Source organism: Notamacropus eugenii, chromosome 5 (genome assembly GCF_028372415.1).
Source record: "Notamacropus eugenii isolate mMacEug1 chromosome 5, mMacEug1.pri_v2, whole genome shotgun sequence".
NCBI lineage: Eukaryota > Metazoa > Chordata > Mammalia > Diprotodontia > Macropodidae > Notamacropus > Notamacropus eugenii.
Genome location: NC_092876.1, coordinates 18,099,364 through 18,121,514, shown reverse-complemented (window position 1 = coordinate 18,121,514; position 22,151 = coordinate 18,099,364). Strand labels below are relative to the sequence as shown.

General features: G+C 57.7%; 3 protein-coding genes across 10 annotated transcripts; 1 reads left to right on the top strand and 2 right to left on the bottom strand.

The window, feature by feature from the left end:
* ZNF865 (zinc finger protein 865) lies at positions 1-4,815 on the bottom strand. 4 transcript variants are annotated; one of them, XM_072607696.1, is made up of 3 exons: positions 4,680-4,815; positions 3,723-3,819; positions 1-3,596 (listed from the first exon to the last, which is right to left on the bottom strand). In XM_072607696.1, exon 3 carries the CDS (start codon positions 3,567-3,569, stop codon positions 510-512), a length of 3,060 nt encoding a protein of 1,019 aa, XP_072463797.1. In that variant the 5' UTR covers positions 3,570-3,596; positions 3,723-3,819; positions 4,680-4,815; the 3' UTR covers positions 1-509. The 4 variants fall into 4 exon arrangements, with proteins under 4 accessions (XP_072463797.1, XP_072463794.1, XP_072463795.1 ...); XM_072607693.1 differs by having other exon boundaries at positions 3,709-3,819; positions 4,680-4,782; XM_072607694.1 differs by lacking the exon at positions 3,723-3,819 and having other exon boundaries at positions 4,680-4,784.
* Positions 4,816-11,857: 7,042 nt separating this feature from the next.
* Positions 11,858-17,139, bottom strand: ZNF524 (zinc finger protein 524). Of its 2 annotated transcripts, none has more exons than XM_072607683.1 (2): positions 16,966-17,139; positions 11,858-13,262 (listed from the first exon to the last, which is right to left on the bottom strand). In XM_072607683.1, the coding sequence occupies exon 2, from the start codon at positions 13,221-13,223 to the stop codon at positions 12,315-12,317; it is 909 nt and encodes a 302-aa protein (XP_072463784.1). In that variant the 5' UTR covers positions 13,224-13,262; positions 16,966-17,139; the 3' UTR covers positions 11,858-12,314. The 2 variants fall into 2 exon arrangements, with proteins under 2 accessions (XP_072463784.1, XP_072463783.1); XM_072607682.1 differs by lacking the exon at positions 16,966-17,139 and adding an exon at positions 15,744-15,861.
* On the top strand, positions 15,903-21,928 carry FIZ1 (FLT3 interacting zinc finger 1). Of its 4 annotated transcripts, none has more exons than XM_072607676.1 (3): positions 15,903-16,210; positions 19,017-19,364; positions 19,474-21,928. In XM_072607676.1, the coding sequence occupies exons 2-3, from the start codon at positions 19,053-19,055 to the stop codon at positions 21,013-21,015; spliced, it is 1,854 nt and encodes a 617-aa protein (XP_072463777.1). In that variant the 5' UTR covers positions 15,903-16,210; positions 19,017-19,052; the 3' UTR covers positions 21,016-21,928. The 4 variants fall into 4 exon arrangements, with proteins under 4 accessions (XP_072463777.1, XP_072463776.1, XP_072463774.1 ...); XM_072607675.1 differs by having other exon boundaries at positions 15,903-16,278; XM_072607673.1 differs by lacking the exon at positions 15,903-16,210 and adding an exon at positions 17,432-17,865.
* The last annotated feature ends 223 nt before the right edge of the window (positions 21,929-22,151 follow it).

The window sequence follows — 22,151 nt, the reverse complement described above, 5'->3', positions numbered from 1 at the left end:
ACAAGGATAATATTTATTCCCGACTTTGTCTGTACAAACTGCGTCTCCCCCCCCACGCCCTCCCCACACATCCAAACGGCAATCAGCCCCCCTACCCTATGTCTCTCCCAACCCACCTCCCCCTCCCCTATTCCAGCCAGATTCCAAGATGGTGGTGGTGGTGGTGGTGATCAGGGTGGGTGGGTGGGAATGAGCCTCATTTCCTACAGGTTCGGGCATGGATGGGGGATAGGTTGGAGGGATTACAAAGGAGCAAATGGAGAGGGAGTCTGGTGTTAGGGGGGATCCTAGAGTTCCCAGGATGTGGGGGAGGCAGGGGGGAGAGAGAGGTTTAGGATTAAGTCCATCCCTCATAATGGGAGTGGCCAGATCCCTATGGAGTGAAGTCCCGCTACCAGGCTTTGGGAGAAGGGTAGGGGGGTTGGCAGGTGGAGAGCCCCCTTCCAAGCTCTTGGTGAAGCCTGGGAGTAGGAGGACTCAGGGTGCCGATGGCCTCCAGCCTATCCCTTTCAGGACTCCTTGGCCCCGGCAGTGGCAGCCCCTAGCCTCTCAGCTTTGTGGATCAAACGGTGCTTCTTAAGGCCATACGTGTTGGAGAAGCCCTCCCCACAGGCCGAGCAGCGGAAGGGCCGACCACCCTGGTGGGCAGCCAGGTGCTTGCGGAAGTAGCCGGGGTCTTTGAAGACTTTGAGGCAGGCTGGGCAGCGCAGCTCAGGCCGTGCAGGCTCATGAGCCCGCTGGTGCCGCAGCACTGAGCTCAGGTAGAAGAAGGCCTTGCCGCAGTGCTCACAGCGGTAGGCACGCTCACCCAGGTGCAGCCGCTGGTGCTCCAGCAAGTTGGAGCGGTAGCGGAAGGTCTTCCCACATGCACCACAGCGCTGGGGCCGGGCCACAGCATGCAGGCGGCGGTGTTCGGCCAGACTGGAGGACTGGGCAAAGCGCTTGGCGCACACGGCACATTTGAAGGCCCGCTCACCCGTGTGCACCACACGGTGCTGCCGTAGGTACCAAGAGCGCAAGAAGCCACGCCCACAGACGCCACAGCGGTAGGGCCGCTGCTCTGTGTGGCAGCGCTGGTGGCGCATCAGCAGTGCTGCCTCCCAGAAGCGCTTGCCACACACAGGGCAGCGGAAGCCACGTTTCTGGCGATGGCTGCGGCGGTGCAGGAGCAGGTCATAGGCGCCCGCGAAGCTCTGGCCGCATAGGCCACAGCCCAGCGTCCGCCGCACCAGGTGCACATACTTGTGGGTCACCAGCCCCAGGAAGTGCTTGAAGCTCTGACCGCAGGTGGCACAGCTGAAGCGCTCAGGGCCCCCAGGGCCAGGCCCTGCTCCTGACCCAGGCCCACTGCCTGCCTCTTCCCCCGCAGCCCCAGCTGCCAGGGCTGCCACAGCTGCCCCCACCTCCCCAGCCAGCCCATTGTCCAGACCCGCCCCTGGGGTGTCTGGACTGGGCCCATCGGGGGCTGGGGGAGGCAGAAGGCGCTCAGGGGCTGCCTGGTGGACCAGCTTGTGCCACATGAGATTCTCGATGAAGCCGAAAGCCTTGCCACAGGCATCGCAGCCATAAGGCTTCTCGGCCATGTGTGCCTCCTTGTGGCTCATGACATGGAAGAGATCGGGGAAGTGCTCACCACAGTCAGAGCAAGCATAGCTCAGGCCCTCTGGTGGGGCAGCCCCGGTAGCGGCTGAGGCCTGGTTGGCACCAGGACCAGTGGCTGGGGCAAGGCCAGCAGGGGCAGCCAGGGCACATGGAAGTTGCAGCCTGTGTACCTGGCGATGGCGTGTAAGGCTCTGAGGGTAGCCAAAGACCTTGCCACAGAGCTCACACTTGTAGGGTCGCTCCCGGGTATGCACCACATGGTGCTTGCTGAGGTGGAAGGATTCGCGGAAGCGCTTCCCACACACAGGGCACTGGTGGGGCTTCTCTCCCGTATGGATTCGCTCATGGCGTTTCAGCGTCTCACGTCGCCCAAAGCCCCGCCCGCAGATTCCACAGCAGAAGGTCTTTCCTGGAGCTGGGGCTCCTGGCCCCACTGCCCCACTGCCCCCACCTCCTGTAGGGCCTCCCGCACCACCCAGCAGCAGCGGGTGGGCTCCCAGCAGCGGGACTGAGACAGCCCCATAGACCACAGCTGCTGCCGCCGCCGCTGCAGCCTTGTCTCCACCATCACCTGGAGGCTCCGGGGGCAGGAGGTAGGGCCCAGTAGGAAAGGTGGGTGGCGGTGCTGGGGTAGATCCATCCTTGGGAACCTCAGGGGTTGCAGTGGCAGGGCCATGGGCTGCCTTGTGACGCAACAGGCTTTGTGGGGCAGAGTAGGACTTGCCACACAGATCACAGGGATACTCAGGGCGAGGTGCTGGAGCCCCAGCAGCAGCATGGGCTGCTTGGTGCTTGAGGAGGTAGGCCGCATCCCGAAAGGCCTTCCCACACACACCACAGGGGAGCCGCAGCAGGTCAGCTGAGTGGGTCTTCACGTGGCGCTTGAGGCTCTCCCGGCGGTTAAAGCTCTTGTTGCACACAGTGCAGGAGAAGGGCTTCTCCCCAGTGTGGATGATCTGGTGCTGGTGGAGGTGACTGGGCTTCTTGAACACTTTCCAGCAGAGGGGGCAGGTGAAGGGGCCCTCTCCCCCAGGGCCTGTGGCCACTGGGGCCACCCCAGGAGGAGGGGGCCCGCTGTCCACCCCAGCAGAGGCGGTGGGGGCCAGAGGGGGTAGTGGTGGTGGGGGTGGGGCCTGCGGGGCTCCAGCCAGTGGAGGTGCATCCTTGTGGCAGCGGCGGTGACGAATGAGGCTGGAGACGTGGTTGTAGGTGCGCCCACAGACACCACACTCATAGGGCCGCTCCCCAGAATGCACGAGCATGTGTTGGACCAGGTGGGAGGATTGCTTGAAGGACTTCTGGCAGACCCCACAGGGGAAGCGCCGCTCCATCAGGTACTTCAGCCGGCGGAAGTAACCCTTGTCATCCTTGGCAGCAGCACCCAGGTCCCCGGTCACGGGAGCCCCTGGGGGCCCAGGGCTAGGGCTGGGTAAGGGCCCCGGTGTGGCCGGCCCGGCCCCAGGCCCACCTGCTGTCCCAGGCCGCTTGAGGTTCCCAAAAAGGTGCTGGTGCCCGGAGAGGTCCACGATCCCCCATTGAGGAGCAGGGAAGGCAGCATCGAAAAGGGGTGGAGGTGGGGGTGGAGGCGCCCCAAAGCCAGGGGGCAGAGCTGGCTCCGGTTTCTTGGCCTGGGATGTGGAGGAGGAGGAGGATGATGAAGAGGAGGAGGAAGAGGAGGAGGAGGAGGATGAAGACGAAGAGGGCGTCTCAGCTTTGGGCTTGAAGGCCGGTGGTGGTGGCGGGTAGTCATACTGGGGAGGTGGGGGCTGTGGCGGGGCCTGGGGAGGGGGCCCTGGGGGGCAGGGCAGGGCGGCCACAGCCTTGGCATGCTCCCCATACAGCTCCATGGGCTCGAAGCGCTGATGGTTGAGGAACTCCAAAAAGTCAAAGGGATAACTCTGGAAATGGACTCCGTCCTCGCCCCCCACGCCGCTGCCGCCCCCACCGCCACCAGGGTTCGCCTCCATTGCGGGCAGCGGGGAGAGCAGTCCTCTCTGTGACAGGGAGAAGGGAGTCAGGTGAGGCCCTAGAGCTGCCCTCCTCCCGACCCGGGCCCCCTCAGCCTTACCCTCGGCCTCCTTTCCAAGCTCCCTTCCTGGGTCTTACCCTCTCAGTCTCACCCCAAGTCTGCTCCATTCCCCGCTCAGGCCCTCCCCGAGTCTCTTCTCAGATTCTCCCCTTATGGCCCATTGCTGGGTGGCAGCGAGGGGGCTCTCCCTGGAAGGGACACAGAGAAGCTAAGTGAAGACTCCTCCCTAATCCCACCGGGCTCTGGGGCCTCGGGGCCCCCTGCCACATCCCCCTCCAGGCCACAGGCACCCCGGAGGCTCAGCGGGGGGGGAGGGGGACAGCAAAGTGAGGCAGCTCATGGCAGGGGGTACACCGAGGGAGCCGGCCTCCGCACCCCGCAGCCTGCCCGTCTTCCCCTCTCCTCCCCAGGGCCCCACACCCTGAGGGTCCCCCAGCCGAGAGCCTGGAGCTACACAAGACCCCCACCACGTCTGCTCCCTGGGGTGGGTGGAACTGGACCTGCCTCAGTTTCCCTGTCTGTACAGTGGGAGGAGGAAAGGGGCAGAGGAGGATGGGCACTTCCCAGAGGCGGCAGCACTTGGGAGCAATTCCTGCTCTGAGAGGATCTCTCTCGAAGCCCCTCCCCGGCCTGGGGGGCAGGGGGAACACGCCCCGCCCCAAGACCCTCGGAATGCCGCTGGGGGGCGGGGGTCCCAGGCAGGGGAGGGTCTCCCAGCACTGCCCCTGCCCCAGCCCCTTCCGAGCCCCGGTCCCTCAAGGAAGGATCTCCCAGCGCCCTCCCCCGGCCCCACACAAGGATCTCCCAGCGCCCCTCGGACCCCGACGGGGGGAGGGGAAGAGGATCCCGAGCAGCTCCCCAGCACCCGGAGGATCTCCAGGAGCCCCCCGCCCGCTTCCTCTCAGACCCCGGGGCCGGGAGGGGGTCTCCAAGCGCGCCCCCGCCGGCGGGAGGATCCCCAAGCCCTCTTCCGGCCGAGGGAGCTGCAGGCGCCGGGCCGGGCGGGGGGGCGGCTCCCGAGCGCCCCCGGGCCTCGCGTGTCACTCACCTGGGCCGGGGCCGGGGGCTGATGGGGGGGGCGGGCGGGCGGAGGAGGCGCCGCTGCTCCGGGGAGACCCGAAGGCCCGACCGGAAGTGCCGCCCCCCGCCCCGCGGCCCCCGCCCCCTCCCGCGTCGATCGCCGGGCCGGCCACCGGAAGCGGAAGCGACGTAGGACTCCGGCTGGAAGCGGGGGGAGGAGGAGGTCGCTGGCGTGGAGAGAGGAGGGAGGGCGAAGAGCGGAGGAGACTGAGCCTGCGCACTGTGTGAGGGGCGAGGGGCCGTGTGGAAGGAGCCTCCGCCTGCGCACTGTGGGAGCAGAGGGAGGGCGAGGGAAGAGCGGAAGAAACTGCGCCTGCGCAATGCATTGTGCCGGGGGGGCGGGAGAGAAGAGGCTTGGGCCTGCGTAGTAGAGCCAGCTTCGGCCCCTTCACTTACTCCTGCTCTCTAAGCTCCTCCCTTCGGTCCCACCCCCACTCAGCAGTCCTCTCGCCTCCCTGCTCCCTTCTCACCTCAACTCCTCCTTTCAGCCCCCTTCCCTTCCTCTAAGCCACGCCTCTAGCCTTCCTTCTCCCTAAACCCGACTTTTCCTTAGCCCCTCCTTCATAAGCCCCCACCCCAGACATTTGGCCTCCTCCAATTCTAAGCCCCACCCCAGTCCCTCCCCCACCGGCCCTGCCTCTTCTTTAGTCCCTCCCTCTTTCTCAGTTCCTCCTGTCTCTTCTCCATCCTTCACGGATCGAGGCCTCCAGGGGGCGCCACAGGGCCTGGAGTCTGGAAAACGCTAGTTCAAGTCCAGCCTCAGACACTTCTTAGCTGAATGACTTTGTTTGCCCCCAGTTGCCTCATCTGTAAAATGAGCTGGAGAAGTAAATGGCAATTCGCTGCAGTATCACTGCCAAACGCAATAGCAAAGCATCCTTGCACACCCAGGATGGCTCACTAGCACAAGGTCTTTTTTCTGTTTTGCAAAGGAAAGACAACTTTAAAGGGGTCAGTAATCTGACTTTAATTACATTCACTAGTTCAGGGGAAAGGTCAGCACCCTGAACGTGGAAAAAATGCAGAGAAAAATATAAGCAGAGCAATTAGTACAAAGATCAAAAGACAGGACTCTTGCTGTTTGACAAATACAACCACTTCCACACATCACCAGATGGGGGAGTACCACCAACATGTGTGTAAACTGGGGGCTCTTAACAAACCTTCTCAGAGTCTGTCCAGGGAATGGAAAGCTCCTTCTCCTAAGCAAAATCCCCAAAGCAAAATACCAACCTCCCAGTATACATAGTTTTCAACTAATAGAATCGGAGCCAGAAGGCATCACAACTCACTGTGACTCAGCACAGCTGTGAACTGTCGGGGTTCAAAGGAGACTGAGCCTTCAGATGGTTTCAATGAGACTCGGAAACTGAACTCCAAAAAGAAAACAACAAAAATCCCACTTTGCTTCCTCTTACACCAAGAAAACCCAAAATGGGGTCACCCAGAGTCGGACACAACTGAACTGCACAATTAATGCCAGCTATTATCATTAGGGGTTATGTCTCCCAGTGTGCCAGGACCCTGCTCTGGGATTACAATGATAACTGTCCCTCCCTCCCCATCTGTGAGTAAGATAGGAGGGTCTCCTCCGTACAGATAAGGAAGCAGTGTCAGTCAGCGGACAGTCAAATGTTTATGTACCAAAAAGGTGCTGGGCTAAGCTCTGTGGATGCAAAAGGAGGTAAATGACAGTTCCCAACCCCAAGGAGCTCACAATCTGATGGCGAAAACCAGCAAATATATACAATCAAATTAAATACAAGACAAACAGTAACGAATGAATGAAGGGAAGGCTCTGGACTTAAGGGGGGGGGGGGGAGGCTTCCTGTAGAAGGTGGGCTTTTAGTTGAGAATTAAAGGAAGCCCGGGAGGTCAGTAGTTAGAGCAGAGGAAGGAACACATGCCAGGCCTGGGGGACAGCCAGAGACCAAGCCCAAACCTGGGAAATAGGGACAGGTCTTCTCCATGGGACAGCCAAGAGACCTGTGTCACTGGATTAAAGAGTACATGGGGGAGAGTAATTTGTAAAGAGACTGGAAAGGTAGAAAGGATGAGAGGTTAGAACAGCATTTGTATTTGGTCCTGGAGGTGATAGGGAGTCAATGGAGTTCATTAAGTAGGGAACATGATCAGATCTATCTGTGCTTTAGAAACAGTGGCTAAATGAAGCCACTGTAATGAGGAGAGGCTTAGGGAGGGCAGACCCACCAGCAGCTATTGTAGTGGTCTAGGTGAGATGAAGAGGGTCTGCACCAGGGTTGGGGCAGTGTCAGAGGAAAGAAGGGACCGTACTGGAGTGATGTTGCAGAGATGAAATTGACAAGGGATGTTGAAAAGTAAAATTCACAAGAGATGATGCAATGGTGAAATTGACAGGCTTTGGCACCATATTGGATGGGCGGGGGGAGTGAGAGCATGTGAGTTCAGGATGACTCCTAGGTTGGGAGCTAGAGGGACTAGGAGGATGGTGGTGCTCTCTGCAGTCATAGGGAAGGGTGGAGGGTTAGGAAAAAAGATAATGAGTTCTGTTTTGGATATGTTGAGTTTAGGATGTCTACTAGACATTCTATTCTAGATGTCTGAAAGGCATTAGGAGGTTCAAGATTGGAAGTCAGCAAAGAGTTGGAGGCAGCGAAGGTAGATTTGAGAATCACCAGCATAAAGATGATAACTAAATCAGTGGAAACTGATGAGATCCCCAAGTGAAGTTAATACGGAGGAGCTGAAGGAGAAGGCCCAAGACAGAACTCTGAGGGATACCTATAGTTAGAGGGCATGATCTGCAGGAGGATACAGCAAAGGAGACAGAGGAGTGGTCAGAAAGGTAGGTCAAGAGCCAGGAGAGAGTGGTGTCCCAAAAACCTAGAAAGAAGAGAGTATTAAGGAGGAGAGAGTGATCAACTGTGTCAAAGGCTGCAGAGAGGTCAAGGAGAATAAGACAGAAAAGGCCGTTGGATTTGGCAACTAAGATCACTGGTACCTTTAGAGAGAACAGTCTGGGTGGAAGAATAAGATTGGAAGTCATCTGTAAGGAGTTAAGAAGGCAGTGAGAGGAGAGAAAGTGGAGGCACCTATTGTAGATGCCTTTTCAAGGAGTTTGGCTATGAAGGGAAGAAGAGATATAGGGTGATAGCAGAGATGGAGGGATCAAGTGAAGGTTTTTTCAGGATGGAGGAGACATGGGCATGTTGCGGGAATAAGTCAGTAGAGAGGGAGAGACTGAAGAGAAGTAAAAGAGGAATGACAGAGGGGGCAATTTTCTGAAGGAGACAATGGAATGCGGTCACTTTGTGCTAGAGGGGTAAACCTTGGTAAAGAGTAAGGCCAATTCATCATGTGATACAAGGAGGGAAGGAAGCAATAGTGGCAGATGGCACCTGAGTGACAGGAGATGAGGAAAGGGGGAGAAGATGGAACACTTGAAGAATGGCCTTAATTTGTTCAGTAAGATAGGAGATAAGGATTTTAGCTGAGGGGGGTGGGGGAAGGGGGAGCCATGAGAGGTCTCAGGAGAAATGAGGTTTAGAAGAACCAAATGTGAAAGAAAGAGAGCACACTTTCCCCTGGAGGCAACACAGAAGGCTTCCTGGAGGAAGCATCACCTGAGCTGAGCCTAGAAAATTACCCTCCATGTGGACTTAGGGAGGTAAAAACCAGAATTAAGACATTTTTGAGGATGAATAGGGTGAAAGGAAAGAGAGAGTAGAATAAATGGGGAGGGGGGATAGGATGGAGGAAAATACATAGTAATTATAACTGTAAGAAAAAATTTACAGCAAGTTTCTCTGATAAAGACTTCATTTCTCCAATATAGAGAGAACTGAGTCAGATTTATAGAAATAAGAGACATTTCTCAGTTGATAAATGGTCAAAGGACATGAACAGGCAGTTTTCAGAAGTAATTAACATTATATGTATTCATTAAAAATGGTCTAAATCACTATTAATTACAGAAATGCAAATTAAAACAGCTCTAAGATAGTATCTCACACCTATCAGATTGACTAATATGACAGAAAGGAAAATGACAAATGTTGGCGGGACTGTGGGAAAAATGAGACACTAATGCATGGCTGTTCAAGTAGTATAGTAATTCCACCATTGTGTGGAGCAATTTGGAACTATGCCCAAATAAAACTGTGGATATCCCTTGACCTAGCAATACTACTATTAGATCTGTCTCCTAAAGAAACTTCCAAAAAAAAAAAAAAGGAAAAGGACCTTTATGTACAAAACCATTTATAGCAGCCTCTTTTAGTGGTGGCAAGGAATAGGAAATTGAGGCGATGTCCATCAATTCGGGAAAGACCAAACAAGTTGCGGTATATAATCTGATGGAATATTGTCCTATAAGAAATAATGAGCAGAATTCTCTCAGAAAAACCTGTAAAGATTGCATGGACTGATGCAAAGTGAAATCAGCAGAACCAGGAACACTGGCTATAGTATGAGCCACATTGTAATGATGACCACCTGTGAATGACTTGGCTATTCTCAGCGGTACAATGATCCAAGACAACGATCCAAGGAAAAATGCTCTCCACCTCCAGGGAAAGAACTGATGGGATCTGAATGCAGATGGAAACCTATTTTTTCTTTACTTTATTTTTCTTGTTTTTTTCTGTTCTCTTTCACAACATGACTAACATGGAAATGTTTTGCATGACTGCACATATGTAATTTGTTTCAAATTATTTGCCTTCTCACTGAGGTGGGGAGGGGAGAGAGGGAAAGAATTTGGAACTCAAAAAAATTTTTAAAGCAAATATTAAAAATTGTTTTTACGTGTAATTGGGGGAAAATAAAATATTAAATTTTTTTTTTTTTTACAAAGAAAGAAAATTGACTTCCAGTTCTCTTCAGGATCCCACTAAAGCCCAGGTCCCCTTCCCCCCTCCCTGGATGATTTAATGCCTCTTCATCTGTCCAACTACCGCGAGTTTCTCCTTTCCAATTCATATCTAGCACAGAAGTCTGCATGAGCACATCACTCCTCTGTTCTATGATCTGCTGCGGGTCTTCATGCCTGTGAAATGAATCTCATACAGATCCTCAGACTTTCACATGTGGACTGTCTTCTGTTACCTCTCTAGCCTTGGAGCCCCTGCCCTCTGCCCAACCCCTCCATCTGTCTTCTCTACTGTAGCCCTTTCTCCAAGGAGCCTTCCTTGCTATCCATTCCCACCCTCCTCCCTTTTCCCAGTACCTTTTGCCCTCTTCCTGGCCTTTGTATCCCAGTTATTTGTGCTTGTCATACTCCTTTCCCAATCTCATTGGTTTCTAAAATCTTTGCAAGTGGAGTCACATCTACTTCATCTTTGGGTACTGAGGTAATGAAAAGATGGATGAATCAGGAGAGCCAGGTTCAGATCTCAGCTCTACCACTTACTGTGCATAACCTTGGGCAACTCTGTTGACATTCTGGGCCTGTCCCCACACCTCTAAAATGAGATATTTGGATAAATGACTTCCAAGGTTCCTTTAAGCTCTCTATCTCAGACACTGGAATCCTCAAGACAGAGCAGAGCACAGGACCCTGTCCATAGGTGACTGTTAGCTGACATTTGTTGAATTTGGTTAAACTCCAGAGGTCAAGACGAAATGAGAGTGTGTGTCAGGCCCAAGACAAATGTACAGAAACAGGAAATGGTGGAACACCTGAGAGGATAAAGCCTTGGGTCTGGTTAGCAAGTTGGGCAAGTGAAGGAACACAGAAATAGCTAGAAAGGGAGGCTGGAGGTCCACTTGGGGGGCCTTGAATATCACGGTCAAGGGAAGCTCCAGCCCCTCAGAGGGTTTCAGACCTGCACATTGTTGCAGGGAAGGTGACTTGGGTGGCCCAGTGAAGGATGGGTAGGAGAGGGCAGAGACTAGAGGCAGCTGCCATAATTAATCCCTTAGTTATAACTGGGCAGGTTTCCCTGGGAGTGCCCAAAGGGTGGAGTATAAGATCCAGGGCTCCTCCCTCTATATCCCCCTTCAGTGTCCATCAGAGGCCTAGGTCCATCTCCTTTCCCTCTGTCCTTCCTCAGGGCCCATCATAGGGCCTGGGACTCCACCCTCCCTTTTCCCCCTTCAGTATCCAGCACAGGGCTCCTCTCTCCTTCCTGTCTGTACCCATTCCATGTCCCACTCACTTCTCAGCCCATCATGAGGCTTCTGGCCTTATCATTCAGGTGAAATTACTCTCCTTCAAGTTATCAAGGATCTCTTCATTGCTAAACCCAATGGCATTGTCCTCACCCTCCTTGACCTTTCTGCAGCCCTGGATGCTGTCAGTTCCTCAGGACTTTCTGTCCTCTCTGGGTCTTCCTGATACCACTCACTCCTGGTTCTACCTTCTCTGGCTCCTCATCCAGAGCCCACTGTGTGGGGGAATGAGCACACCAGGCCTCTGACCTGGGCCCTCTTCTCTTCATTCTCAGGGATCTCAGGAACTCCCTTGGGTTTCACACATGTGGCAGATGAAGCTTGGAGCTCCATCTCCAGCTTCACCTCTCTCCTGGGTTCCAGGCATACCTGTCTCCAATGGAATTTTCCATAAGCATCTCAAACTCAGTGTCCAAAATGTTATTCATTCTCTTCCTCCCCCAATTTCTCCTTGACTCATCCCTCTCCCTCACGCACCAGTGACCACTGACTTTTCCTTCCCAAGGCCTCTCGCATCTGTCCCCTCCTCCCTCCTGAGCCCGGTACCACCCCAGTTCAGGCCCAGTGACCTCCTGACCTATCTCACTGCATCCAGCCTCCTCCACGCCCACCCTTAGAAGCACCCTCTTGCCTCTCTAGGACCATATCCAGGACCACACTGTAGCTCCTGGCTGTCTTTTCCAGGCATCCTATGCACTTTCTCTTCCAAACAAACTGACTTTCTTGTGGTCTTCCACCCAGAAGATGCAAGTAAGGACTGAAGAGGGGTTCAGACATCCATCTGACCTTCCACCTTCCTCATTCCCAGGCCTTCTCAGCAGGGATCCCTGAATCTCTCAACCAGCCCTTGCTCTACCTAGCTCCTTCTTAGCTGAGCCCCAGGGCCTGCATTGGAGTGCTGGCTTTCCCTCCAATCCGTCGTGTGGCCTTCAGCAACACTCAGGTGCCCTGCTCCCCGTGACGCCCCCTTAGTGAGCAGACACTGACAGCAGGTAGACAGACACATTTATTTTCTTGGCCCCATATCCACCCCCAATCCAGTTCTGGGAAAGGAGTCTCACCTCTCCTCTGACAGCCAGACCTTCCACCCCCTTCTCTGCCCAGACCCCATCATTCCAAGCCCTGGTTTGGCTAGAACCACTTCAAATGTGGGGACCCTTGGCCTCCTTGGGATCCTCAAGTGCTACTCCCAGCTGAGGAATCAGCCTCAGCCTTCACTGAACTCTGCCCCGGGGAAATCCAGCCTGGGGATTGCTCTGGGTCTTCTTCGGGGTGGGGGGTGAGGGGTGAGGGGTGGGGAATGATCAGGTGAGCTGGTTTGTTCCCAGTCTCCTGCAGGTTCCCACCTAGAGGCCAAGCCCCACATGGGTTCATGCTGGCTTGTTCTAGACAGGGAGTCTGGTGAGGGTTTTCTGCAGGGTCCACGTGGGGAAGGTCCAGGCTAGAACCATCACTCTGGCTTTTCTTCCAGATCTTCTGGGACTGCCCGGGGAGCGTCTTCACTGGGAGACTGCTCAGGCTCCTCCTCCGGGTCTCCAGGAGCAGGGTCTGGGCTGGGGGACTTCTTGAGGTCTTCTTCAGGGCCCTCCTGTGCAGGGTCTGGGCTGGGGGATAGCTCCGGGACCATTGCCTCCAGCCAGGGTGGGTCCATGCCAGGGCCTGCGAGGGAGCTGGGAGAATCTGGGGGTGGTGGGTGCTTGCGACGGGCATGTCTCCGGAGGGTGTTGCCCTCAGTGAAACGAAGCCTGCAGATGGGGCATTGGTAGGGGCGCTCGCCTGAATGCACACGGCCGTGGTGGGCCAGCTCCCCAGCTTCACGGAAACGCCGTGGGCACAGGGCGCAGTGGAAGGGCCGAAGGCCAGCATGGATATTCCGGTGCCGCCGCAGGTGGCTAGCCCGCTTGAAGGCCTTGCCACAAGCTGGACAGGTATGTGGTTTGAGTTCTGAGTGAGAGATGCGGTGCCGTTCCAGGTCTGAGAGGTAGGGAAAGGCACGAAGGCAGACAGGGCAGAAATGTGGGGCCCGCCGGGCCCGGGACCCCCCACCCTCCTCACCTGCCTGGGGCACGGTGTACGGGACACCTTGGGCATCAATCAACAGGACGCCACCGCCATCCTCAGCCTCCGCCCCATCAGGAGGCCCAGGGGCCTCAGGGGGCTCCCCTGGCGTAGAGCCTCGGGGCCCACCACCCCGTTTGCGGGTGGCTGGGGAGAACGTCTGGCTTGAGGAGGAGTCAGCAGAGGAGCCAGCCCGCCCTGAAGGGGGGCGGCGGCGACGGAGGCGCACGCCAGGGGGATCGGGTGGCGGGCTAGAAGGCTCTGCCTCCTTGGCTGCTGGCTCTGGGCTGGAAGGGTCCATCGGGTGCTGGGGATTTGGGGCCCGTCCACAGGACCTAGGCTGGTGAAGGGAGAAAGGAGGCAGTAGTCAGAGTTAGATGGAAAGCAGCAGATAGATCAATGTGGGGAGAAGGGCCCGGAATGGGGAGGCAAGAGATCTGGGTCCCAGCACTGGCCCTGCCCAGCTGACAGACTTCAACCAAGGCCTTTCCTTTCTCAGGAGCTCTTTCTTAATCTGAGGCCTCCAAGTTCTCGGCAGCTAGTTATCATCACAGAATGCTTCACAAGCATGAGGGAGACCCTACAGACCAGGAAACTGAAACAGAGATGCTAAGTGGCTTATGTGTACCCATGCAGGGGAAGAGAAACCAGAGTCAGAAAGCTGGGGCGAAGCTGGGAAAGAAGAGGTCTGAGTGGGAGTCTGACTGCAAAGAGGCCAGTCTGGAGAGAAAGCTCTGGAGTTGAGGGCAGACTATAAGGATGAGGGGACAAGTTTGGAGAGGAAGCCAGGGGGATGGGGAGAAAGGATAACAATGTAAGAGACAGGACCAGGCTGGAAGAGAAGGAGGGAAGGGGACCAGACGGAGAGAGACAAGGCCAGACTATGAGAACTGAGACCAGAGAGGAGAGAAAAGGGGTCTGATGGGAAGGTGAAGGGGTCAGAGTGAGCCAGGATTGGTGGAAGAATGGATGAGAAGGAGGGAAGGAGAGGTTACAAGGTGGCACGGTGGCTAGGACAACAGCAATCAGGAGGACCTGCAGTCAGGAGGACCTGAGTTCAAATCTGACCTCAGATACTTACTAGCTGTGTGACCCTGGGCCAATCACTTAATCCCAATTGCCTCCCCACAAAAAGAGGAAGAACAAGATTAGGGTAAAAGGGATATAGAGTGCAGAAAGGGAAGGGAACCAGTTTTGGGGGAGAAAAGACCAGATGCAAAGAAGAGACCAAGTTCCTGGAGTCTAGGGGGATGTGGGACCATTATAAGGAAAAAAAAATACATTTTGGGGAGAAGGGGCCAGATGGGAGTGGGAAAGAGGCCAGCCTGAGCAGGGCAAGGTGTGGGGGGAAGAACACACGACTATTCTCTGACAGGAACTCCCACATCCAATGCTATTTGAAAAAGCAACCCAGGATGCAGCTGGCCAAGACTACTGCCTTTGACAAGAAACTGAAGAGCACGGTGGCACAGGGGTGTCTGGTCCTCACTACTGTCCACAGACGGCCACCTGGGGACACACAAAAGCTAAGTAAGAAGAAATGTCTGAGATTTAAGAGATCAGATGAAGGAGTCACTGCCATGGAGGCAGCCAGAGGCCCAGCAAGTAAGCCCGGGGTCAAAGCCACGGCTTTCAGATGTCTCTGCTGTTAGTAAGGGCAACAGAGATGAGGCCAAACTAGGTGTCAAATTCAACTTCCTAGGGACCCCAGGATGTGGGTGATAGGAAATCCAAACAGAGACCAAAGCTCTGAATGGAGACCTTCTTCAAGGCAGAGAAAACATTTGCATATTAAGAGGATAGAGTGGTACTCTGGAGTCAGGAAGTCTCCAGTTCAAATATGACCTCAGATACTCCCTAGGTGGATGTCCCTGGGCAAGTCACTCAATGGCTTGCCTGCCTCAGTTTCCTCAACTGTAAAATGGGGATCCTAACAGTACCTCCCTCCCAGGGTTGAAAGGTCAAAGGAGATGGTGTTTGTAAAGTGCACCTAATAAATGCTTCCTCCAATCTTCCCTTAAGAGAACAGACTCATGGGAGACAATAGGGTTGAGGTGACTCTAAATGAAGATTCACAGGGGTTGGGAAAGGGATGTCAGAGGCAGGCTCTGGCAGGGATGGGGCCACTTCTCTCCCACTCTCTCTGCTGAAGGGAGAAGAGCTCATAACTTGCCTCAATAATTATTTCCTTTTTCAAAAACCAGGAGAGCCAGCAAAGAAAGAAAAGAGCTGCCTAAAGAGACTGATGTGGAAGGAGGGGACTCACCAGCAAAACTAGATTTTAAACAGAACCTTAAGAAGGTAACCAAGGACAAAAAACAAGCGTAACAGTGACAAAGAATTTTAAGAAAACAGAACAGATCAGCTTCGTTGCTCCCTTACTATACTGAACACATACTTAAAGAACCCTATGCATTCCCCTGCTTCTCAGGTTCTTTTTCTGTTATTTATAGACTGACGTGTCTATTTTCTTTTTTTTTTGGATGATTCAAAATTTCCTAATGAAAAATGTGACATAATTGACTAAAAATTAATATCAGGAGTGCTGGAACTCAGCCTAAGGACAACAAAAACTTGGTCTGAGATTTTTAAAAAGGTATTCTGAATAAAGGAGGAGGACTGAACCTAGAGAGGATCACCACCCTCTGGGTGGATGGGACCGAGATAGGAGATGTTAAGGAGAAGGTGCAGCAGCGTAATACTTCTCAAAACTTCTATTTTCCCTGCAAAGGAAAGTGACCTCGGCTCTGGTGCCAGCCCAGGCCAGGCGCAGCACAGGGGAGCGGACACTCGGAGCAAGCCAGGTGACAGCTCCAGTCACCTGTCACGGAGGAGCCCCAGCCCGAGGTCCTGCTAGACCCGGCGCAGGGCACTGCGGAGCCAGCCCAGGGAAGCCTGGAGGAGGACCAGAGCCGCAGCCCCAGGCGGCGTGGCTGTTTCCCTGGGATACTGGAGACCTCATCATTCAAGGGGTGGCCGGTGGATGTCTGGAAAAGGAAGCAGCGACTCCCAAGAACCTGCCCCTTTCCAAAGGCAGGCTGTCCCAGACAGCCCCGTTTCGCACTAGGACAGGACAGCTCCGGGAGGAGCTCGGCAGCACGTGCTGCGCACCCGGACCCTAATGGACCCTCCCGGGCTAGGGCCGGGGGCAGGAGACCTGGGCCAGACTCACTGGGCAGGGCTAGCAAAAAGCTCGGAGGCCCAAAGGGCAAACGCCTCAGGAGATCTGCCAGCGATCCATGGCCAGCTTTGGATCTGGGCTCCAAACGTTAGCTGCCCCAGCATAAGGTGGGAGGGGAGGGAAGATCCGGGGGTCTGAGTGGGCCTCGGGCAAACGGCACTCCCCAGATAACGAGGTGAGGGGCGGCGCCTGGGACCTCTCCCAGCAGCTGTCAGTCCTGGGCACTGCCCAGAAGAGGGCAGCTGGGCGGGGGAGGGCCCTGCACGCAGGGGGATGGGCGGGTCACATGGAGAGGGGGTTGGGCCTGGGGGCAACAGGAGCAATTGGGGGGCATGACCCTGGGGGATTTCCCATTGGGGAGAGGGTACCCCAGAAGGGGGGGTGGGGCCAGGTTTGCCCAACTTGGAAGGGGCTTCGAGATCCCTAGTACTGGGACCCTGGACCTAGGGCAGGCCCCCCCCACGCCCCAGTTGGCTGGGCAGGGGGAGGGGCGGGGGAGCGCGCGCCGGCACTTCGTTTACGCGAGGCAGGGGCGTGGTGTGGAAGTGCGCAAGCGCAACATGATCCCGCAGGCAGCAGGGAGGGGGAGGTTTGGATCGGGCGCGCGCGCGCTGGGGCGGAAGGGGCGGGGCGCGGGGAAGTCATCCAATGAGTTTCGCGGAGCGGCCGGGGCGCGGCAGAGGAGCGGCGGGGGCGCGCGGACGGGGGAAGGGGCCCGCGGGGCGCGCGCGAGCGGCTGCTCGGGGGCGGGGGTCGCGTGCAGCGGGCGGCCAAGCCCTCCCTCCCTCCTCTCCCCTCCCCCTCTTCCCCTCCCTCCCTCGGCCTCCCTTCCCCGCCCGCCGCCCCCTCCCCGCCCGGGTACCTCATTTGCATGTCGCTTAGGGGCGCGCGCGGGGGGCGGCGGGGAGGGCGGGAGGGCGGGCGCGTGGGCCAGGGCCCGGGGAGGGCGGGGCGTGGCCGGGGAGGGGGGCGGAGGCGGCCGCGTGACGCCGCCGGCCCCGCCCCCTCCCTCGCTCTCCCCGCGTGTCAGCCACAAAGGCGGTGGGAGGCTCTGATAGTGCCCGCGTGGTCTTAGCGCTCGTCTGCCTTGGGCGGGAGCGGCTTGGACGGCGCCTGCGCATTGGTTTCGCTTCCCCTCCTGCCAGCCTACTCGGCGCCACGTGACTGTCGGAGGGCTTGCGTGCCCATTGTAAAGGTGGAGAGGTTGAGGCCCAGAGAGGATCCTTTCGCTGTTTAACACGTCACACGACCAGTGGGGGCGGTCCCAGGGTGGGGGCTGGACAGCTGTCAGGATGTGCCCTGGGGCCCGGAGAGCCCGCCACCAATGAAGCAGCGCTTAGAGATCTTGAACTGAGGGCTTTCCGGGGGAATGCCGAGATGTCGGACTTGCCCCTTGGGGAAAGGTGTTGGAGATCCTCGGGTGCCGCCACACCCATGTGACAGGGAAACTGAGGGGCCTTGAAGCTGCGGCTAGGGGGAGAAACTGGAAGGGGAGGGGGCTCAGGGACTGGCTGAAGCCCAGAGAGGGCCGGGGCCCTAGCCAAGGTCACACAGCACGTTCGGGCACTCGCCCTCCTGCCCTGGGCTCCTGACGTCATTACAGCACAAGCTCCAGAGCCCCACGGGAAGTGATGGCCATGGCTTGTCTTCGGGCCGGAAGCCTGAAGCTCCCAAGATGGCGCCCGCTCCGGCTTCAGTGCCCACAGCCAAAATGGTGCCCACTGAACTCTTAGCTTTTTTTGTACAGTGCGGCCGCGAGGCGGTATGTTCGAGATGCTTCTGCCCTTAGTTGAAATGGCGCTGAGGCCCCGCCCCTATCGCCCGCGCCCGCCCTCGTCAAAGATGGCTCCCGACCCCGCTCTGCTTCTGTGCAGGCGCAACATCTGAGAAGGGGAGGGGGAGCGCTGGGGAGGGCAGGGAAGGAAAGGGGACCCGGAAGTGGAGGGGCCCCCCCGGGTGGAAGTGACGCCACCCCCGCGGCCCAAAATGTCGGCGCCCAGAGGGAGGTGTAAGTAATTAAAGGAGAGAGGGGCACGGCGCGGTCCGCGACCCCCCCTAGAGCCCGGATGCCCCAGGACTTGGCCCTCTCCCGCGCCCCCCGTCCCGAGGAGCCGGATGGATCCGCCCGGGTCGGCGCGACCGGGCAGCCCGCCCCCGGGGCCGCGGGGCTGCGTGGATGGGACCATTCATGGCCTGGCTGGGGGGGGGCGGACAGGGGGCCTGAGAGGGACACAAAGGACGTGGGGGAGGGGGACCGTCGAGAGGGCCGAGAGGGGGCGGGGCTTGGGGGCCAGGGGTGCCCCATCTCCTAGGTGGGGGGCTTGGTGGGGGAGGGGAGGAGCTTGAAAAGGGGGAGGGGTCTCGTCGGGTGTGTGGGAGGGGCTCACAGATAAAGGGCTTAGGAGAGGGAGGCCCCTTGAAAGTGGGTGGGACTAAAGGGAAAAGAGGAGGATCTTAGGTAAGAGAGGTGGGACTTAGGGAGGAAGGCGGGGCTTGAAAGTAAGGGGGTCCTCTCAGGGGTGTGAGTATCTTAGAGGAGAGAGGAGGGGCTTAGATGGGGAAGAGGTGGCCCTTAGGGAAGAAGAGGGCTTGGAAATAGATGGGGTCAAACAGGAGGTCCTAAAAGGGGTGGGGTTTAGAGAAGAGGGTGGGGCTTGGGAGTGGAGGTTTACCCAGGAGAATGGGAGGCCCTCGGAAGGGGTGGGGCTTGATCAAAAGGGGGCGTGGCTTGGATGTGGGGCCGCACAAAGAGTGGTCCTTAAGAGGGGGTGGGGCTTAGGAAAGGGGTGGGGTTTTGGAGGGGAGGAGCTTGTAAGTTTCTGGGTGGGGTCTGAAGAAAGATGAGGGGCTTAGCACTCAGGAGGGGGAGGTGCACTGCCGCTCAGAACCCCTCCCCTGCCTCTTCTTCCCCAGAGATGCACTGGACAGGGCACGTGTGGACCCCCAGCCATGGAGGACAGCAGTGTGGACGGTCCCCTCCCTGCGGCCGGCCCGGCCCCAGCGCCGGCTCCCCCGGTGGCCCCCCGGGTGCCCTTCCATTGCAGTGAGTGTGGGAAGAGCTTCCGCTATCGCTCGGACCTACGGCGCCACTTTGCGCGGCACACGGCCCTCAAGCCTCACGCGTGCCCCCGCTGTGGCAAGGGCTTCAAGCACAGCTTCAACCTGGCCAACCACCTGCGCTCTCACACCGGGGAGCGGCCCTACCGCTGCTCTGCCTGCCCCAAAGGCTTCCGTGACTCCACGGGCCTCCTCCACCACCAGGTCAGGAGCCTGCTGGCTTCTTCCCTAGAACTAAATAATGGGGGTATTTGGGAGGAGGGCCTCGTTCAGGGCTGAAGGTGTGATTCTGTCCTCTTGCCTCTTTTTCCAGGTGGTCCACACAGGTGAAAAGCCTTATTGCTGCCTGATCTGTGAGCTCCGCTTCTCCTCTCGCTCCAGCCTGGGCCGGCACCTGAAACGGCAGCACCGGGGGATGGCCCCACCAACACCTGCAGGCTTGGGCCCATCTGGCTTGGTTCCGGGCCTCCTTCCTACCCTGGGGCCCCCTGGTAGCCTCTCAGTGTCAGGCCCATCCTGTAGTGCCTGCTCTGATGAGGGCCCCTGTGTGGCTTGTGGGGGTGGCCCAGAGCCCCCTGGCCCTGGGCCAGGGCCCTGGGTGGGCGGCTGGGGAACTGGTGGATCTGGCCCCTTTGTCTGTGGGGCCTGTGGCCGCTGCTTTCTGGCAGGGGCTGAGCTGGCCTCTCACTGGGCTGCCCACACAGATGTGAAACCCTTCAAGTGCCCCCGTTGCGAGCGTGATTTCAATGCCCCGGCTCTGTTGGAGCGCCATAAGCTCACCCATGATCTCCAGGGCTCCTGGCCTGGGCCTGACAGCAGGGAGGGGGCATTGGAGGCTCCTGAGGGGCCACAGGAGCTCCCATCTGAGGAGCCCCAGGAGTTTCCCTCTGAGGGGCCACAGGAGTTCCCCGAAGAGGATTTGCAGGAGTTCCCTGAAGAGGGACCCCAGGAGTTTCCCTCTGAGGGACCCCAGGAGTTTCCCTCTGAGGGACCCCAGGAGTTCCCCTCTGAGGGACCCCAGGAGTTCCCCTCTGAGGAGGTCCAGGAGTTTCCCTCTGAGGGGCCCCAGGAGTTCCTTTCTGAGGAGCCCCAGGAGTTCCCTGAAGAGGAGCTCAATGAGTTCGGCCCTGAGGGGCCCGAGGAGTTCCCTCTGGAGGTACCCCCAGAGGTATCCCAGGAGGCCCCTGTGGAGATAGTGGAGGAAGTATCCCAGGAGTTCCCCGGGGAGGTGCCCATAGAGGTGTGCCAGGAGTTACCTATGCAGGTACCTGCAGAGGAGTCCCAGGAGGGGCCCCCTGATCCAGACCTGGAGGCCCCATTCCCCGTGGCTGCTGAGCTGGGCGAGGCCTCGGAGGAGACCCTGTACCAGTGCGACTGCGGGACCTTCTTCGCCTCAGCAGCAGCCTTGGCTGCCCACCTAGATGCCCACTCAGGCCCAGCTTCCTGCGTCTGTGGGGTGTGTGGAGCAGTCTATGGGGCAGTGGCAGCCCTGGAGGAGCATCACCGTGGGAGTCACGGGGCCGGGCCTTCTCCGGGGGGCCCCCCTGCTGTCTCTGGTCGCACCCCAGCAGCTCTGGCAGCAGCAGCTGCCGGAAAGAAGGTATTCAGCTGTTCTGAGTGTGAGAAGCTCTTCCGTTCCCCTCGGGACCTGGAGAGGCATGTGCTGGTCCACACCGGGGAGAAGCCCTTCCCGTGCCTGGAGTGTGGCAAGTTCTTCCGGCATGAGTGCTACCTCAAGCGTCACCGGCTGCTGCATGGGCCTGAGCGGCCCTTCCCCTGCCACGTCTGTGGCAAGGGCTTCATCACACTTAGCAACCTCTCCCGTCACCTGAAGCTACACCGAGGGATGGACTGAGTAGGCCCCTGTCCTGGAGAGCCTCCTGGCCTGAGTGGGACCAAGGCAACCTTGGAATTGGAGGGGGAGAGGGCTCTTGGTCTGAAGGGACCCCAAAGATGGAGGTTGGGGCCCCTGAGACCCCTGAGCATGAGGGTAGAGCCCCAGCGCCGAGGACAGGGACACTGGGCCCGGGGAGGGGAAACCTTGGGATCCAGCCCTAGGTCAGGGAAGACCCCACGGCCCTGGGCAGAGCTTCCTGTCCTAAGAGAGCCCTGGAGCACATCCAGCTGGCTCTCAGCCTTGCCTTCTTCACTCTCCAGGAAGGGCCCTCCAACTCAGCCCAACCCAACCCCCACAAAGGAGGGAGGATGGGACAGGGACCCCAGAGAAGGAGCTGAGCCTGGTGCACCTGCCTGCTCACCCCTTCCACCCTCAGAGTTACTGTGGGCTGTGCTCTCTGACATCCCCCTCATGCAAGGTGGACTAGACTGACCCTGCTGCACCCCTCTTACCCCAAGGTGGACTGCTCTGAATGGACAGAACCAATCCGGATAAGGCTTTCACCTCATTCCCCCTCCCCCATGAACCAGTCTAGAGTCTGTCTCCCTTACCCCCTTAGAATGAATTAACCAAGTTTGTCCTTTATGTAGAATGTGGACTGGTTCACAACCCCACTGCCCTCCCTCTTTTCCCATGCCTCCCACTTCCCACAAGGAGTGGGCTTCCCCCCAGCCTGGGAATATCCCCTGCCTCCTCTGTGGATTTTGGGTCTCTCTCTGTCTCTCCCATATGTGTCTGTCTCTGTGTCTACCCCCAGGCCAGTCCCCGAGGACAGGGGTGACTCATCTGGAGGTCCTCATGTGTGAGCATCTGCTTGCCTCCTCTCTTTTCCCACGTCCTCAGGACCCTTAATAAACTGGCCTGACAACTACTCTGGCTTGCTTTTTGTCTTGGGAGGGACCCCCCTGGTAGAGACAGGAGCAAATGCTAGGTGGCCTCCGTCTCCCATGATCTCATAGAGAATTGCTCCATGCATTGGCATCCTCATTTTACTACCATCACCCAGCTTGTGATGGGGGAAGGCTAGATTTGAACCCCGTTGGTCCTGGCTTAAGAGGCCTGAGCTGAGGACATTAGAAAGATTTGCCCCTAGA

Coding starts and splice junctions, on each gene's coding strand:
- FIZ1 (XM_072607673.1), top strand. CDS start 17,779: ATGGCGCCCGCTCCGGCTTCAGTGCCCACAGCCAAAATGGTGCCCACT. Junction 17,866..19,016: donor TACAGTGCGGCCGCGAGGCG/GTATGTTCGAGA, acceptor CTTCTTCCCCAG/AGATGCACTGGACAGGGCAC. Junction 19,365..19,473: donor CGGGCCTCCTCCACCACCAG/GTCAGGAGCCTG, acceptor CTCTTTTTCCAG/GTGGTCCACACAGGTGAAAA.
- ZNF524 (XM_072607683.1), bottom strand. CDS start 13,223: ATGGACCCTTCCAGCCCAGAGCCAGCAGCCAAGGAGGCAGAGCCTTCT.
- ZNF865 (XM_072607693.1), bottom strand. CDS start 3,738: ATGGAGCAGACTTGGGGTGAGACTGAGAGG. Junction 3,597..3,708: donor CTTGGGGTGAGACTGAGAGG/GTAAGACCCAGG, acceptor TCCCTGTCACAG/AGAGGACTGCTCTCCCCGCT.